We start from the raw sequence: 18,101 nt of genomic DNA, 5'->3' as shown, positions 1-18,101 counted from the left end.
TTGTATCCAGCAAAGATTGGAGGCAACACAAGTGCCAACTGGTGCTCTCTGGGAGCAAATGCTGAGATAGAAATTGGAGTAACAGAGAAAGGGGCAGAAGCAGGGCCACTCAGAAGAAACTGGTCTGCGATGCCTTGGCCTCAGGAGTGCTTCTTGCTGAGGGCCACCAGCAGCTGGAATGCTTGGCCTCTGGCCCCCCTCCTTGCTTGGCCATCGCTGTCACTGTGCAGACTCCCGGGGAAGGACAGAAGGACCTCAGGTGGGGAGGCTTTCCAAGGGGGCTTGGGCAGTGTGTCTCACTCTTCTTGGTAAAGACCAGTGTGACGCAGAAGTAAGCAAGCAAGAACACCAGGGTTCTCCCTGCATTTCCATCTCTGGCCCGGCAGCCCAGAGGGGGCTTTGCTCGGGCCAAGCTGGACTGAACGGGATTGAACCCTCCGGGGAGTTGGGAAGTGCCTCAGCACAAGACAGCCCAGCGGGTGGCACGGTTTGTTAGAGGCCGTGGGAGAAGTCACAGTCCCAAGCACATGGCTATAAGCTGGGGGTGAGATCACGCAGTCATTCAACAGAAAACAGGGGAGGGCCTGCTCTGGGGACAGGGCCTGGGTCTGTGTGTGGCCCCAGGATGGGGAGAGCAAGCATGGTGCTGCGGGGGGACAGGAAGGACAGAGTGCTGGAACTGGACCTGGAGGGAGGGCAGATTGGTGTCTCAAGCATGGCAGGCAGCTCCTCCGCCCCATGTGGGCTCTGCTGGGCCTGCCCAGGGCGTGCTGAGACCCTGAACCCTCGGGCTGCAGACTGCCCCAGCATCAAGCGACTCGGCCGTGCACAGGGCTGCGAGAACGGTGACAAGGGACTGGTCCCATGACGCGCTGGGGACTGTCCCCACTGAGGCTCGGCTGCTCTGTCCCCAGCCAGCCAAGAAGAAGCAGAGGGCCCAGGTGGTGGAGTTCTTCATCGATGTGGCCCGTGAGTGCTTCAACATTGGCAACTTCAACTCTCTGATGGCCATCATCTGTGAGTAGGCCGGCGGGCCCTGGTCCTTGCTGGGAGCGCCCCCAGAGAGGCTGGAGCGGGCACCCACGGGTGGGCAGGGTGCGAGCCAGGGTGCTCTTCAGAGCAGGGCAGGTGCTGCTGGGCCCAGAGGTCCTAGAGAGGGGCCCCCACTTTGAGTCAAGCTTGACCTCCTCAGGGGACTTTATGAGGACTTGGCCATATGTCCCCAGATCCAGGGAGAGCGGGGACCCAAAGCAGACCCTGGTCATGGTGTGGGAACAGGAGCCTGTGCACACAGCAGCCAGGCTCTCCGGGACACAGTGTCCATCAACACCCACCCACCCCCCATGTGGCTGTCTGCCGCAGGCTTAGCCTCAATCAGGGGCAGCCAGAGGGGCTGGCCTGCTGGGGCCATCCCCAGACCCCCTGCCTGAGGGAGTAAGCAGACCGGTGCAGCTCGGAGATTCTCCCCTGCCCCAGCTCGACCCTTCCTCTTCCAGCCGGCATGAACATGAGCCCCGTCTCCAGGCTGAAGAAGACCTGGGCCAAAGTGAAGACGGCCAAGTTCTTCATCCTCGAGGTGAGCAAGGCTGCTGGGCTGCCGGCCGGCCCTGGCCAGCCCTGGGACTCAGCTGCCCCAATGCCTCCTTGTGTCCCTTCTAGCACCAGATGGACCCAACTGGGAATTTCTGCAACTACAGGACAGCCCTGCGGGGGGCAGCCCACCGCTCCCTGACTGCCCACAGCAGCCGGGAAAAGGTAAGTCAGAGACCTGCCCGGCCTTCAGAGCTCCTCCCTAACCCCCCCCACCTCGGCCCCAGGTGGGCTGTATTAGAGAGCCTGGATGCCGACTCCCAGCTCACCTGGTCCACCACCCCCCTCCGTCCTTCTGCAGCATCTGTATAGACAACTATGCTCCTTGCATGCCTCTAATATGGGGGACTCACCACCGCACAGAACAGATCAGCCCATACCCACGCAGCTCTCACTGGTAGGAAGTGCTTCTTTATCGAGCTGGCGTTGTCCTCCCTGGAGCACTATGCAGAGTGAGGGTGCTCCCTCTTTTTCTTTTCCTTTTTTTTTTTTTAACTTTTCTTTAAGAGAGAGAGCACACGGGCAGGGGGAGGGGCAGAGGGAGAGAGAGGGAATCTCAAGCAGACTCGTTGCTGAGCATGGAGCCCAATGTGGGGCTCGATCTCATGACCTTGAGATCATGACCTGAGTTGAAATCAAGTCGGACACTCAGCTACTAGCTGAGCCACCCAGGCCCCCCTTCCCTCTTCTACCCACCTGTCCTTCAGCACCCCTATACCCCTTCCTGCCTTCAAAATCAACAGCCCAGGCCTGCCCCCGATCCTCTGCTGTACTCCGGTCTCCAGCCCCCTCCCCACTTGGATCTCTTTGGTCCCTGAACAGTTTCATTTATCAGAGTCCCTTCTGTTTCAGATCACATTGTCTCCAAGTGCATAGTGTCTTCCACCTCCTTACTCCAAATGTAAGACCTTCACTAATGGAGCCTTAGATCACAGTCACATTTTTGGCACTGAGTGAACCGAGCCTCTCACTTGCTAAAACTGCCTTTTCACAGCCTCTGTTGTTCTACATTTGCATTTGGAGTGGGGGAGGTGCCTTCACTGACCCTGGTCAATTTTATTTGTCTCTCAAATTCTCTGGTGGCCTCCCGCCCCAGAAACCGTGCCTTGGGATGGCAGTGAGCCTCTTACTTAGAACCCTTCCCACCCTGACTATTAGAGTTGTCGTTTCCATGGGGAGGAACCGCTGAGGCTTGCTGTCCCTCGTCCACCTGGTCTCTTGGCAGGAATGTCAGTGGAATTAGGTTTGTGCTGTGGTTTGCACAGGCCTGTGTCCGGCCCGAGGGATAACAGAAGAAGCTGCTTTTCTTGAAATTCAGAGTCACTCTGCAGTTGGATCGGTTGGGCACCAGGGGTTGGTGAGGCTGGGTGAGCAGGCTGAGACAGGCCCCCTTGAACCCCCCGCCCAGCAGGGGGGCTGCCCACAGACCCTGGCCACACTAGTGGCCCCATGCTAGGCAGCTGGCCTTTCCTGCTCAGGCTGTGAGCCCTTCGGCAGCTCTGGGTCTGAGGACGGCTGATGCTGGGGAGCAGCCTTTAGTGAGGCCAGACCTCAACCCCCAGGGCCGGCGAGCCTGTCCCCCCAGGGGCCAGGAAGCTGGAAGTCCAGAGTGGCAGGGACAGTGATCTTGCCTTATTGAGCACCTACCACCTGGGGGCCCCTTGACTCTGTCCCCGCCCCCACTTCATTCTGATGACTACTGATAGAGTCTGGCAGTGCCGTTTCTCGGGTTAGAAGACTTGGAGAGGAGCTCTCGCTTGTCCAGTCACACAGCGAGTAGGCAGCAGGGCCAGGAATCAGACTTAGCCTTTCCGGCACACCTCTGGGCTGCCTCCCATTCCCAAAGCACAGGGGCCATATGGCAGTCACAGAGCTGCTGGCAGGTGGCCTCGGAGCTGGGCTGCAGGTGGGGGTGTACAGAGCTGGCTTCAGCCTTTGATCTGGGATATCAGCTGGGGCACTGCCTTTTTTCCATCTGTGCTGGCCAGGTGGCTGTGGGGCAGACTGGGATGTCCTATTCCTGCACACTGAATCCCTCTGTCCAGCTCGGGGGGTGCGGGGATGCTGTGGCTTAGGTGAGGGACTAGAGGTGGGTGATTTACGGAGCTGTGCGTTTATTTCATTTTGCTGCATTCTCCTCTAACCTCCAAAGAGATATGGACCATTGGCTGGGCCCACAGGAGGTGTTCACCAATGGGTGGGGGATTGGAGGATGGATGGATGGCTGGGTGGAGAGAAAGAAGGGAAGGAGGGAGGAAAGAAAGAAAAAAGGAAAAAAGGGCCGGGGGAGCAAGGATGCTTGCAGATGTTCTTGTAGTTCCCAGCTGAAATTTTGAGGCCAGGAGGCTCCAGTGGTCATGGCATTCTGTGCTTTCTTCCTGCCTGTGGCTGGTTCCTGTCTGCTCCTCTCCCCCCATCTCTGTGGTGGGGCCCACTCCACACAGGCTTTCTTGGATGACCCCTAGATGGAACTGCTCAGCTCCAGAAAGCAAGGGCAGCGGGCTACAGTCTTGCCAGCTAGAATGCTAGAGCCTGATAGGATGGTAGCCTGGACCTACGTGGACAGGCAGAAATGGTTAAAGGTTCTCAGACATGGAAAACACTACCCCCCTGAAGACCAGCCCCAGTGCACAGCATGCAGGAAGCCTGCACCGGGCCCCCCAGGAGCTGTCTCTGTCCACAGGTCCCACTGCCCTTAATCCGTTCGCTGTCCAGGCCCATGTCCCCTTTCCAAGCCAATACAGCCATCGTGTACCAACCCTGGGCCTGGGGTTTAATGCCAGTGGTGGGGGTGGGGGAGATGCACAGAGACCACCCTCCCTCCAGGCACGGTGAGGAAGCCCACAGGACAGGGACTGTGGAACCAAGCCACCAGGGTCCTCTGCTTCTTACTGCTGTGTGAGCATATGTGAGTGGCTTAACCTCTCTGGGTATTGGCTTCTTATCCGTAATGGGGGCTAACAGAGCCCTGCTTCATGGAACTTCCTGGGAATGAAACTCTGATCCCCGTGCATGTAATATTTGGCACAGTGCCGCCCTCAGGCCCACCACCAATGCCCCATGACAAGGGCGTGAGGGGAGGCCTCCTGAGCAGCACAGAGGGGGACTACACCCAGGTGTGGGTGGCAAAGACTTCCCCGCTGAGGCTCATTTTGTAGGTGGGTCCTGGGACTGTCTCCCGCTGTACTGGATGTGTCTGACACTCCCCACTTTCCCAAGCCCCAGCACCTGGCAGAGTGAAGACCCGAGCTACTGTCTGTGCCATTGACATACATGCAGGGCAAATAGTGTGTCCTGGTCTCCCTGGGACTGTTCCAGTTTGAGCACTGAAACTGCCCTCAGGAACCCCCTCAGTCCTGGACCAACCAGGCAGCTGGTCTCCCCACTGAATCTGGCTCTAGTGCCAGCCCCTGACTTTGGGCTAGGCCTTGCCACTCTGTGGGTCTCAGTTTCCCATCCCCTCTGCCCCACTGAGCCGTCCTCCCTGCTCCTGTACTGTGCCATGTGGTCATGCCCAGGCCCTCACCTCAAAGCCCTTGTTGACTTGGATGGCGGGGGGAGGGAGAGCCAGAAACGTCAGGGCCCAGTGCCTGGTCCCAGGGGCGATGGGCTGGAGGCCGCTCCTGGCTGGCCTGGCAGGAGGTGAGTAGCTCTGGAGCCCAAGGGCTGAGCAGGTGTTTTAGTCCCGTGGAGCCGACATACAAAGCACACCAACTAGGTGGCTTGGAACAACAGAAGTGTATTATCTCCCCATTCTGGAGGCCAGATGCCAAAATCAAAGTTGTCAGGGCCATGCTCCCTCCAAAGGGTGGATGTTTGCTTGCCCTTCCAGCTTCTGATGGCCCCAGGCATTCCTCTGCCAGTGGCCGGTCACCCCCGCCTGCCTCTGCCTGTCTTCACATGGCTCTCTTTGCTGCGTGTGCCCAAATTGCCCTCTTTTCTCAAGGACCTCAGTCACTAGAGTAGAGCACATCACGCCCAGTGTGACCTCATCTTAGCTCAACGTCATCTGCAGAGACCATCTCCAAATAAGGTCCTGTGCATAGGCACTGGGGCTTAGGTTTGGAATATATCTTTTTTGGGGGCCGCAGTTCAACCCGCAGCAGCAGTGTTCACCTGGCCAGCTCCCCGAGGGCTGTCTGAGCCGTGGGCAGTGAGCGTCCCTTCTCTGAGGGTCAGCCGTGGGCTTACGCAGAGCAGGGAGGGAGAAGCAAGGCACACAGACACCCGCCCTTCTCCGGTGGAGCACAGAAGCCAGTCCCCTCAGGCCCTGGAGCAGGGATACGGCAGGATCGGATCTCCAGCATCAGGCATAAAATGACAGATCATTAAATATAGATTTTGAAAAGTAGGCCACAGAATTGTGCGACAGCTGATTCCCATCCCATGTGTACTTAATGGCGGGCTCAGCACACACCTGTGTTCCTCCTAGAGCACTTGAACCAGGAGGCCTAGGTCTGTGGATCCCTGCATTGTGGGGACAAACTGCCACAGCTTCTCCCGGCAGACAGTGGAATAAACGTTCAAGGAGCATTGAGACCGTGTGTCTTTCACCCAGCCCCAACACAGGGAGAATGGCACCATATACAGTAGGCGCTCAATGAGTGCTGGAGTCTGATGGGGCCTGGGAGGAAACAGTCCGGCCCCTGCTGACTGAGGGCTGATCAGCACCCTCCCCCTTCCAGATCGTCATTCCCTTCTTCAGCCTGCTCATCAAAGACATCTACTTCCTGAACGAGGGCTGCGCCAACCGCCTCCCCAATGGACACGTCAACTTTGAGGTAGGGTCCGGGGGCCTGGACGGTCAAAGCCCCCAGGACAGGAACGCTGGACTAATGGGGATTCGAGGCAGAGTACTGCAGTTTATAAGACACCAGGGCGGAATTATCAGGTTCCCCCCGACCCCACCCCTTCCATAGGAGGAGACGAGGCTGACTGATCCCCCACTGCCCACCCACAGGTGAGGCAGACTCATTTTCAGCCCTTGAAGAGCACCAGGCTAGGAAAAAGCCCCAGAGACCCACAGTGACATGGGGCAAGGTGCTGGGATGGGACACAGGGCATGCTTGGGTCAGTGGAGACCTCCCAAAGCAGGGGCCCTAAACCCCAGAGGATGTGGTCAGGCAGAGCAGGCAGAGGGGAAGAAGGATTTCTATTCCCTCTGAAGGCACTCAACTGCCATCAGCTCAAGTTCTCAAGTGTCCCCTCCTCCAAGAGTCCCCCCCTTGACCACCCAGACAGAGGGAGGCCTCTGTGACCTGTGCTCAGTGGGCTAGGCATTCCTCACAGTCCCCTAGCAAAGCTCCCAAGCAAAGTCCAAGCAAAGTCAGGCTGACCTCCCACATGGGACCACCCGGCACACATGTCTTGGAGTGGCTGGTGGGCTAGGCATGATGGGGCCAAGGCCCGGGAGCCTGAGAGCACTGGGCAGCAATAGCAAGCGGTCACTGAGTCAGACGAAGCGTGCCATGCGACAGTGGCACCCACCAGTCCTCAGGAAGGACAAGACTCTTCTCCCTCAGGAGGGCTGGTGCACCCAGCCCCCAACACCATGGGGCAATCAGGTTCTGGGCTGGTCCCTTGGTCTCTCTGGGCCTCAGTCTCTCCCTCCATAAAGTGGGGCTTCAATCCCAGCTGCCCTGCCACTGTCCTTTGCCAGTGTGGCCCCATCCAATGCCTGGGCCTTTTGGCCTGGAGCTGCATGTGCTATGGGGCCTCACACAGACAGACCCGCCAGCAGACCTTCCCATGCCGCATGCAGGCCTGGTTCCCCATGAGGGCTGCCCAGGCACTACATCCCTGGGGCAGTCCGGGCTGGAGGTGACGTGGAGTGACACTCCACTGGGCTGGGCTTGAGGGAGACTGCAGGGGCCTGGGATTGCACTGTCCCCAAGAGGTTGCACATACTTGGTGTGAGAAGCCTGGTATTGGGCCCTCCTTGAATTGGTCCTCAGAACCGAGGCTGAGGGATAGGTGGTCATGTGGCCCCAGATTTGGGGCATGGGCTGTGGGGGCTGGAGTCAGCTGCCAGGACTGACCAAAGGATGCCCCCAAGGATGGTTTCCACCCAGTTATGACTTGGTGCTGCTATTTATTTGAAATCCTACTTTAAGTTAACTGTAGTTCTTTATAGTTTAAATAAATTTACTTAAGTTTTACTGAAATAAAAATCCTACTTAAATGGGTTTACTTAAATCTTCTTTAAATACATTTAAGTACATTTATTTGCATCATTCTCTAAATAAACAAACCTGTAGGAATGATCACAAACATAAGTAGAAGGAAAATAGAGTAATATTCAGGTCTAGCTGAATGCACTGCCTGCTGATGATGAGTCCTAGATGCTCGCTCCTGATATTCCTCAGAGGGAATGAAGAGACATAGGAAACACTCAGCATTCCCAATGGGAATGCTTCGCCCTGCCCTTCCCAAAGGTGGGCCTCCTTAGGAAAGATGAGTGGGGCTGGCCCCCTCTCACAGGTGACCTCCAGGCACTGGGGAGGGGGTTCCCATTCTGTGTCTCTGTGACCCTGGCAGAAATTTCTGGAGCTGGCCAAGCAGGTTGGAGAGTTCATCACATGGAAACAAGTGGAGTGTCCTTTTGAGCAAGACCCCAGCATCACCCACTACCTGCATACCGCTCCCATCTTCAGCGAGGATGGTAAGGTGGTCCCATGGCCTCTGTCACCCCCAGCTTTGGGACTCTTGGGTGGTCTCTTTGCCATGTCTCCACTTGGAGCCCTTGCTCTGAGCAGAATGCACCGTACCTATGTTTTCTGGATTTGAGAGGGAGCAGAGAAGGCTGCATCCCCTGGCTGGATGGTTGCCACCCCCAGAGCACAAGACAGGGTGCAAGGAGCTGCAGGTTGGGACCTCAAGGGTCCCCAGGGCCAGGCTTCCTCTTGGACACGGTATGGATGCTGTTGGGCATCATAAATGTAAACCATCTCTCTGACCCACTTTCCTCATGGGTAAAGTTGGCACAATGATGAGAACTCCCCTCCCAGTGCTCACACAAAGAAAGCGAGCTCACTGTGGGTCCTTCCACAGCTGGGTATGTGTGTGTACGCACACATAGAATGATATCAGGCGTCTTTTCTCCAAAGTGCCATTCATGTCTGTCCCCTCCAGTAAATCAGTATTCCCATCTGATCAGTTATCAAATGTGACAAATTTGCTTATGAATTTGCTAAGCAAGCATACTCCAGGAGCCCCCTCCTTCAGGAAGAGAAAGTGCTGGAAGCAAGTGGTCACCAGGCTTGAGTTGATCATCCCAGTGGAGGTGGTGTGGCCCCATGGTTAGCTGCTTTCTGGCTCCAAGACCCTCAGCCCACCCTGGGAGGTCCTGCTCAGCACAAAGGAGGCCTGGCTCCTCTTCACAGCAAGTGTTTTATGAAGGGATTCCACACTCGTGCTAAGGAGAACGTTTTCTGCCAGAAAGAAAGACTGAGGGAAAGGATTACTTTAATGATCTTGCTTTTAATTGTTAATACTTTTGAATTTGCCATTTTATTTTGTATGTTTTAGAGCTAGTAACTTTTTAGAAGGGTCTCACCCATAACTGGAAGCCCTGCAGCCTGAGCTGCTCCCACCCCAGCAAGTTGTGTGACCCTGGGGCAAGTGCCTCACCCTCTCTAAGCCTCACCTGCATCTACAAAGTGGGGTAATGAGAGGACCTGCTTCCTAGGCTGCTGTGAGAATTACTTGAGTTGGCACAAGCAAAGTTCATAGGACAACACTCAATTGATACTAGTTGTGTTCGTTTTCTACTGGGCCCGTAACAAATCACCACAAACAGGGTAGCTTAGAATAATTCTCATTTATCCTCTTTCACTTATGGAGGCTATAGTCCAAAATTGGTTCCTCTGGGCTGATCTCAGGGTGTCAGCAGAACTGGTTATTTCTGGAGGCTCTAAGGGGAGGGTTGTTTCCTGGCATGTTAGGACTTCTAGTGACCGCCCATATTCCTTGGTTCATCACCCCCTCCTCCACCTTCAAAGCAACTCATTCCAACCTCTGCTTCCACCATGACAACATCTGCCCTCCTGTGGTCAAGTCTCCCTCTGTCTCCCTCTTAGACACTTGCAGTGGCATTTAGGGCCCTTCTGGATAATCCAGAATAATTCCTCCACCTCCAGATCCTTAAATTAATCCCATCTGCAGAGTCCCTTTTGGCCATGGGAGGTAAATATTCACAGGTCCCAAGGATTAGGATCCATATCTCTGAGAACTATTATGCAGTCTACAACATTGGGATGATTGCTGTTGTTAGCCAATAGAAGTTGGGCAATAAAATGTGTCAAAGACCTATTAGGAGTGGGGTGAGGAGTGACAGAAGGGAGGGGAAGACATTAGGAAGAGGGAGAGGAGTGACAGAAGGGCATTTCATTCCCTCCTTTAGCCAACAGTATCTCTAGAGAGCCTGCTGTGTGCAAGGCAGTGATTTGGCTATGGACATACAAACCCTGGCCTTTCTGGAGTGTTCTTAGAAAGGAGTACCTTCCAGTGACACTTCATTCCTCCTCTCCCTCCCCCACTGAAAAAAAGTGGAGAAAGCAACAGAAGGGACCTAAGCTGGGTTAAGCCCCAAATAGGTCAGTCACAGCCTCTGACAGAAATCTTGTCCTGCGCTCTGCTCCAGGCTCCCCCTGGCAGGACCCACCTAGCAATCCAGTCAGCCTTGAGGCTCCTTGAAATAAATGATAATATAGAAAGTATCAGCAAAAAAAACTGAAGATATAAGGAAAAACCAAGTGGAAATTATAGAACTGAAAAATACAATAATGAACAAAAAACTTAAGTGGGTGGGCTCAAAAGCAGAATGGAGAGGACAAAGGAAAGAACTGATGAGATGGAACAATAGAAATTATATGTTCTGAACAACAGAGCTTCAGGGACCTGTGGGATTACAACAAAAGATCTAACACTCTTGTCATCAGAGTCTGGGAAGGAAGGGGACAAAACAGGCAGGGTTGAAAAAAAAAAGATCATCCAAGAAGTAATGGCTGGAAAGTTCTCAGATTTGGAAAATGTATAAACCTACAGATTGAGGAAGCTTAATGAATCCCAAAGAGAATAAATACAAAGAAACCCACACCAGGATACATATCATAGTCAAATTTCTGAAAACCAATGAAAAAGAAATTTTGAAAGCACTGAGAGGAAAATGACACTTTACCTATGGGGCAAAACGATTTGGATGACATTAGATTTCTCATCAGAAACTACAATGGCCAGAGTCAGGGGCATAGTTTTCAAGGGCTGCAAGAAAATAACTGCCAACCCAGAATTCCATAGCCAGTGGTAATATCCTTTGGGAATTTACTTCAGATAATTCAATATGGAATTCTAAAAACTGTTCTGGTAGCCTGCAGGAAGCTGCTCCTTTGAAAAGAACTGTAACATTGCTATCCTCCAGCAAAGAACCTCTTGACAAATTAAAAATAGAAGACAGACATTGCTAATATCAAGACTGAAATGGAGAATATCACTACAGACTCTGCCAATATTGAAAAGCTAATAAGGAAATATTATGAACTCTACAAACATTAATTTGACAATTTGGATGAAATGGTCCAGTTCCTTAAAAAACACAAACTACAACAAACTTGACACAAAGTAGATCATTTGAATAGCCCTGTGATCATTAAGGAACTCACATCTGTAATTCTAAAACAACCCAATAATGAAATCTCTGACTTTGGATGGTTAAACTAGAGAATTCTATTAAACATTTAAGGAAGACTTAATACTGATTCTGCACAATCTTTTTCAAAAGATAGAAGAGGAAGGGACTTCCCAATTCATTTTATGAAGCCAGTATTACCCTGATACCAAAACCAAAAACAGTAAAAAAAGGAAGAAAGTAAAGACCAAGATCCCTTGTGAATATAGATGCAAAAAATTTCTTAACAAAATTTAGCAAATAGAATTTGGCAATACCAAAACATAATTATATACCATTACCAAGTGAGTTTATTCCAGAGATACAAAGCTGTTCAATATTTATTTATTTATTTTTTATTTTTTTTAACATTTTATTTTTTTTATTTGACAGAGAGAGAGATCACAAGTAGGCAGAGGCAGGCAGAGAGAGAGGAGGAAGCAGGCTCCCCACCGAGCAGAGAGCCCGATGCGGGGCTCGATCCCAGGACCCTGGGATCATGACGTGAGCCAAAGGCAGGGGCTTTAACCCACTGAGCCACCCAGGCGCCCCCAATATTTAAAAATCAATCAGTGTGATCTACCATATTAACAGGCTAAAGGAGAAAAATCACTTGATTATATCAATTGATATAGGAAAAGCATTTGACAAATTTCAACACCCCTGTATGGGAAAAACTCTCAGAAAAATAAGAGTAGAGGGCAATTTATCAACTTGATACATTGCATCTACAAAAACATTTCCACTTACATATTTAATGGTGAAATACTGAATGCTTTCTCATTAAGATCAGTAACAAGGCAAGAATATCTACTCTCACCACTTTTATTCAAGAAAGTAATGGAGATCTAATCCATGCAGTAAGGCAAGAAAAGAAAATACAGGTCAGAAAGGAAGAATTAATACTGTCCCTATTTACAGAAAATGTAAAAAGTCCCAAGGAATCTGCAAAACTCCTAGAATTAAGCAGGTTCAGCATGAGTTTTTTTGTTGTTGTTGTTTAATTTTTTTTAAGATTTTTATTTATTTATTTGACAGACAGAGATCACAAGTAGGCAGAGAGGCAGGCAGAGAGAGAGAGGAAGGGAAGCAGGCTTCCCGCTGAGCAGAGAGCCTGATGCAGGGCTTGATCCCAGGACCCTGGGATCATGACCTGAGCCAAAGGCAGAGGCTTTAACCCTCTGAGCCACCCAGGTGCCCCAGCACAAGTTGAAGAATACAAGATAAAGATGCAAAAACCTATTGTATTTCTATTCTAACAATGAAATGTATATATGAACATATATCAGTAACATATGAACAATGAATATGTAGGCACTGAAATTAAAAATAGAATCCCATCACTCAATATAATCACTCCAAAACAAGAAATACTCAGGTGTAAATCTAACAAAATATGTTCAAGGCTTGTATGCCAAAAACTGCACAGTGTTGATGACGGAAATCAAAGGGATTATTATTTATTTTTATTTATTTATTTATTTATTTATTTATTTTAATTATTATTTATAAAGGGAGAGACCGGATGTTCACGAATGGGAAAGCTCACATAGCAAAGACACTAATTCTCCTCCCCAGATTTAAGGATTGATTTGGCGTGTTTCTTATCAAAATCCCGACAGGATTTTTCTGGGGATAAAGGCACAACTGATCTAAAATGTATATGGAAAGACAAAGGTGCTAGAAAAGCTGCAACAATTTTGAAAAGGAAGAATAAAATGGAAGGGATCGCTCTGCCCAGTAGTGAAGCTGATATAATACAGCTAACGTCCTCAAGGCCATGTGGTATTGGTGAGATGGAGGTTCATGGATCGATGGGATAGAATAGAGAACCGAAGAATAGACCCATGCAGATATCCCCAGGGATTGACAACGTTATCATCCCACAAGTGGTCCCGTGCCATAATTTTGCAAGTGGTTCCCGTGGGGAGAAACGAGGGGAAGGGTACACTGACCTCTCTGTAGTAATCGGTTCCTACGCCAGCATGGGAGTCTACAAATTCCCTCCCAGCTAGCTTAATTTAGGAACCAAAAGCAGGTCAGACTTTGGGTGTAGAGCAGGATTTTATCACCGACCATAACTGTGTAATTTCCCCTCACTTCCTGACTAGGTCTTTATTTGGCCTCTTATGAAAGTGAGAGCCCAGAGAACCAAACAGAAAAAGAGAGGTGGAAATCTCTAAGGTGAGTCTGTGAGCCAAGACGGTAGTGGGGACGGGCTGGGGTGTGTGGAGGAGACGGTTGGGTGCTTGGGGCCAGGCCAGGGCCCAGGGGCTTTGTGGGTCCCCAGGTCCACAGGGAGGGGGGTACGTCAGGCCAGGCTCTTAGGGGTGGGTGGGGGCAGAACTCAAGTGCTGTAAGTGGGAGGGAGGCTGGGATTGCAGACCACACATGCCCCACGCCCATGGCTGGAGGCTGTCCCTAGGGGGTGTCAGGTCGTGTGTCCAGGCCCAGGAACCTCCTGTCTTTTGGCAGAACGTGAGGCAGCCCCTCCTGCTTGTTCAGCCTGCAGATGTAGCCGAGTGGAGGCTGGCGTGGACCCCAGGTTGTGGGCTCTGGTGACTGAGCCAAAAGAGGGGTGTACGGAGCCCCTCTGGGGCGGGAGTCTCCTGCCTAGCCGGCAAAGTACAGTCCTCACCCTGGGCATATTTAAATCTGCAGGTCTTCTATTTTGGGGAAAACGTGAGAAGCAGGAGGAGGAGGAAGAGGAGGAGGAGAGGAGGAAGTCAGCAGAAGCCTTCCAAAGCCCTGTGGCAGCGGGCCCGGCAGAAAACAGAGGTGTTGGCACCTCACTGCTTTGTAAACCGTGACCCTGTGGGCTGGCGCCCGCCCCGACAACCACACAGCACGGGAGACCTTTCTCCACCTTCCGTGGAACTTCAGCCCTGGGCAGGGCCCAGGGCCTCCTGACCTGCGGGGAGCACAAGCCTGGGGGGCTCTGCCTTTGGGATGGTGGGGGTCACATTGCTGGCCAGTCTGTCCATCAAGAACAAGGACGTGGCCCTGCCCCAGCATGGTGGGTGACTGCGGTGTCACTCTCCCTGGGTGATGAGTGCCACGGAGGCTGACCCCCCCGTCTGTCCCCAGGTGGCCTGGGAGCCCCCACATCTGCAGCAGGCACCATGCCAGTGGCCCCTGTCGTTCTGCTGATGGACCCAACCCTGTCCCCCAAGATGGGCTCTGCAGCTCAATTCACCCCCTTTCCGGATCCTGCTGGTATCAGGGGACAGCTTTCTGGTGACGGCTGTGACACTGGTCACAGGACAAATCTGAGTCACAAAAATGACAACATGTACAGTACATTGTAAAATTCAGAGTTGGTATAAACACGTGCGTCCACCTTGCGTATCCATGTCCACACGGCCGCTCACTCGTGGGCCTGGGATCGGCTTCTGCTGGGATGCAGGACGGTCTCCCAGCTCAGGCCTGGGGATGCTGCAGCCTCGGGTCAGCAGAGGGATGTGGTGGCCATTTCCACTCCATAGATCCCAAGTTGGGCTGACAGGGCCTGGGAAACAGACACGCACAGGCCTACATGTGGCCAGACACCTCTCTTACTGGGGTTGAGTGGGGTGGGGCTGAGGAGCCCTCCATGGGGCTCCTCTCCTTGGGCTCCCCCTGCCCCCAGACCATCGCACCCTGAGTCAGGTTTCTGTGCCAGGAAGGGGACGGGCAGTGCAGCTGCTGAGCCCGCACCTAAGCAAGGGACCAGGTCCCCGGTCAGGAAGGCAGGGAGTATGATGTGCACCCCCACCTGGTCAGGACCTGCTGCGGAGAGGGGGGTGTGCATGTTGGGGTACACTGACCCACCCCGGTCAGTGCCTGGGCCCCCCTCAGTGCCGGACATGGCTGTCCTGGTGGCATGGACTTGGGACCCATATGAGGGACAGGCAAAGACAGAGCAGCCAACACTTCTGGTGCCTCCTCTGACTAGGGGAATTGTGCCCAGTGCACCCAGGACCTCGGCAAGGCTCCAGAAGGCAGGAGAACGTTCTGGTTGAGCAGGACCAGCCCACCCTCTTTGCATCTGAGACCCCAGAGAGGGGGAGTAGGGACTGGACTCCAGCCAGACTCGGGCTCCCACCCTGCCGTAGGCTACACCTAGCTCCTGCTGGGCCCCCGAGGAAACCGTTCTCTGTTTCCGGCTTCTGTGGCCTTGTCCATGCTATTCCCACTGCCTGGCATGCTTTTCCCCACTTTGTCAATCCAGTCAGAAGGGCGGTCTCCGGGGAGGGACTCCTGACACGCACCCCCAACCCCGTCTCCAAGCCTACTCCCTCCAGCCCCTCAGTGGCTCTGCAGAGTGGGGCTAGACAGGATGGCAGGGAGTCTGGGACTGACCCCCAACCCCTGCTGCACAGGTGAGGGGGAGGCAGCCCCTGATGAGCCCCCACGAAGGCGCTCTGGCTGAGTGTTTGTGTTCAAGTTCACCCAGGGGCCCTTGAACCTGCTCTCCACTTAATCTGAGCAGTGGTTGGGTCGACGCCCCAAGGCAGCCATGAGGAGGGCCTTCTCTCGGACTCCTGCCTGTTGGCCCCCCAGGTGAGGATTGGTCCCTTTGCCAGGTGCAGCCTCAGAGCCCCAACAGGGATGGCGCCCTGCTGATGGCCACGCAATTCCTCCGTCACACCCCTGCACGCATGGCCCTTCCCGGCAGAGGCCGCTTTGTCCTTCTGCTGACCTGGCCTCAGTCCTAACAGCTGGATTCCATGACCCAGGGGGGGCTCTGGAGGGGGGTGCTGCACCAGGGTGAGGGTCAGCAGCCTAGGTGGTGCCAAGACTGATGTACGGGAGGCTCGGCCCAGGCCCAGGTGACACGGACCCCCGACACACAGCCCAGCTCAGCCATGAGGCAGACATCGGGGCCTTGGGGCCCCAGGGCACCCAGTGGTCGCACTGTGCCCAGGAGGCCAAGGAGAGGTCCTGGCTGTGGTCTCTTTTCGTGCTTTTCCTCCAAGCCCTCCAGAGAGGGAAAAGTGGGTGGAGGAGTAGAGGGGGGACAAGAAGACATCCCTGACTGGGTTTTGTCGGCCTAGCTGGCATTTCAGAAATAATTCATTCTCCCATGGGTGATGCATGGGTCTGCTGAGACCCCTGACCCCATATGGCGTATCACTGGAGACGTACCCCACCATTCCCTGCCCCCCACAGTTCCTGAAGCGAGGGCATCTCCATCATGACCTGAGATTTATCCCAGCAACCTAGCCACATCCGGGCCTCTGCAGAAGCCTGGTCATCCCACCTAGCAGCCTCCAGGGTAGGACCCCCAGCACTATAGGCCTCATAGGAGATTCTTGAGGAAGGGGCACCCCCCAAGCAATGCCCCAGGCTCTAATTCTCAGCTGCTGACACAGCCATTGAGGGACCAAGGAAGCAAGAAGCTGAAAAGCTCAGCCCAGAGCTGGAGTCAGGGAGTGCCTCGGCTGGAAGCCCCGTTTGCCCCTGAAACTCGGTCACCCATGCCGAGCCCCAAGCCTGGAGCTTTACACGCAGCCTCACAAACCCCATGGGGTAGAGGCTGTCACCGTCCCATTTGGCAAGTGACAAAACAGAGACTCAGGAAGGCAAAGCCACTGCCCCTGGACACTCAGCTCACAGGGACGCCGCCTGCGCCTTCCAGAATCCACCAGCCCCCAGAGCTCCCTCCTGAGGGTGTGGAGAAGCCAGGGGGACAAGGGAACTGTAGCTGGCCTCCTGGTCTTCCAGCAAACACAGACGCGGTGACACATAGCTTTCCTCTACTCCTGCCCCTGCCTTTTGTGGAGGGTCTGTGCCCCCGCAGTGGCCCGCCATTCGGGAGTGCCCTGTGGTGTCTCATACATACTCCAGAAGAAACCTGCTGCCTCCAGCTACCCTCCATGGGCCCTGTGGGGTGAAGCCATGCCTCGTCCCTGGCAGCAGAAGACAGCAGGCCTCACCTGTGCCATCATGCCACCCTCTCTCATGCATGTTATGAGGTTCCCGTCCATCTGCCTCACATCTTCACTGATTTCCACTCCCCGGGACTCAAGGAGGAGCCCTGGGGCCCTGGACCAGGAGACAGATCCAATAGGAAGACCTGGAAACCCACGCACAGCGTACCTCTTGGCCAAAACTGTGGCCTTGCCCATGGCCGAGCGGGATGCCTGCCACTGTCTTCCTCTGGCTTCCCGCCCTGGGCCTCCAGGCAGGACCAGAGAGGTGGGAAGATTTAGTGGAGATGCATGGACCTGAGGCACCAGCAAGAACCCTCACTACCGACCAGTGGGCCTTCACCAAGGAAGGGGACAAGCTAGGAGAGCAACGATTCGGCAAAGAGGAGGGAGCTGAAATCCAGAATGTCTGGGGTGGAGAGCAATGGCAGGCCAGATGGTGAATGACCCCATAGGGCCGACCAAGGAAACTGAGGTTTATACTGCAGGCTCCGGGAGCTAGCGGGCCGGGGGGCAGGCACTGAAGAATTTTTGGGAGGGATGTCATGGTTAATCCGATCTGTCAATTTGACAAGGCCGTAGAGTGTCCAGATATTTGAGTGAACATGATTCCGAGTGTGTGTGTGAGGGGGTTTCCGGATTCCCATTTGAATCAGTAGACCGGGTAAGGTAGATCGCCCTCCCCAGCGTGCGTAGGCCTCATCCCGTCCTTTGGAGGCCGGAAGAGCACAAAAGGTGGAGGAAGGGAGAATTTTCTCTCTGCCTCTCTTCGGCATCTGGATTGGAATTTACCCCATCGGTTCTCCAACAATCTCGTGCTCAGGAGATCTTGAGACTTCTCAGCCTTCGTAATTATGTGAGCTAATTCCTTATAATAAATCTATCCATCTATGACCTATCTCTCCTTTGGTTCCTCTGGAGAACCCAGACTAATA

General features: G+C 53.6%; 1 protein-coding gene across 1 annotated transcript in view; it reads left to right on the top strand.

Annotated features, from left to right (window-relative positions):
* The window catches only part of LOC111158907 (RasGEF domain family member 1C), a 35,780-nt gene extending 21,818 nt beyond the window's left edge, over positions 1 to 13,962 (top strand). Inside the window, exons 8-14 of the mRNA XM_022521231.1 lie at positions 915 to 1,017; positions 1,497 to 1,576; positions 1,660 to 1,755; positions 6,276 to 6,371; positions 8,128 to 8,251; positions 13,366 to 13,438; positions 13,916 to 13,962. Of these exons, the coding sequence (XP_022376939.1) occupies positions 915 to 1,017; positions 1,497 to 1,576; positions 1,660 to 1,755; positions 6,276 to 6,371; positions 8,128 to 8,251; positions 13,366 to 13,438; positions 13,916 to 13,940 (597 nt within the window). The 3' untranslated portion in view covers positions 13,941 to 13,962. The remainder of the gene's footprint in view (positions 1 to 914; positions 1,018 to 1,496; positions 1,577 to 1,659; positions 1,756 to 6,275; positions 6,372 to 8,127; positions 8,252 to 13,365; positions 13,439 to 13,915) is intronic.
* Positions 13,963 to 18,101: the final 4,139 nt, after the last annotated feature.

Source organism: Enhydra lutris, unplaced genomic scaffold (genome assembly GCF_002288905.1).
Source record: "Enhydra lutris kenyoni isolate GAN:26980312 unplaced genomic scaffold, ASM228890v2 scaffoldscaffold64, whole genome shotgun sequence".
In the NCBI taxonomy this organism is placed as follows: domain Eukaryota; kingdom Metazoa; phylum Chordata; class Mammalia; order Carnivora; family Mustelidae; genus Enhydra; species Enhydra lutris.
The sequence above is the reverse complement of the archived record's forward strand: the minus strand, read 5'-3'. Positions and strand labels throughout refer to the sequence as shown.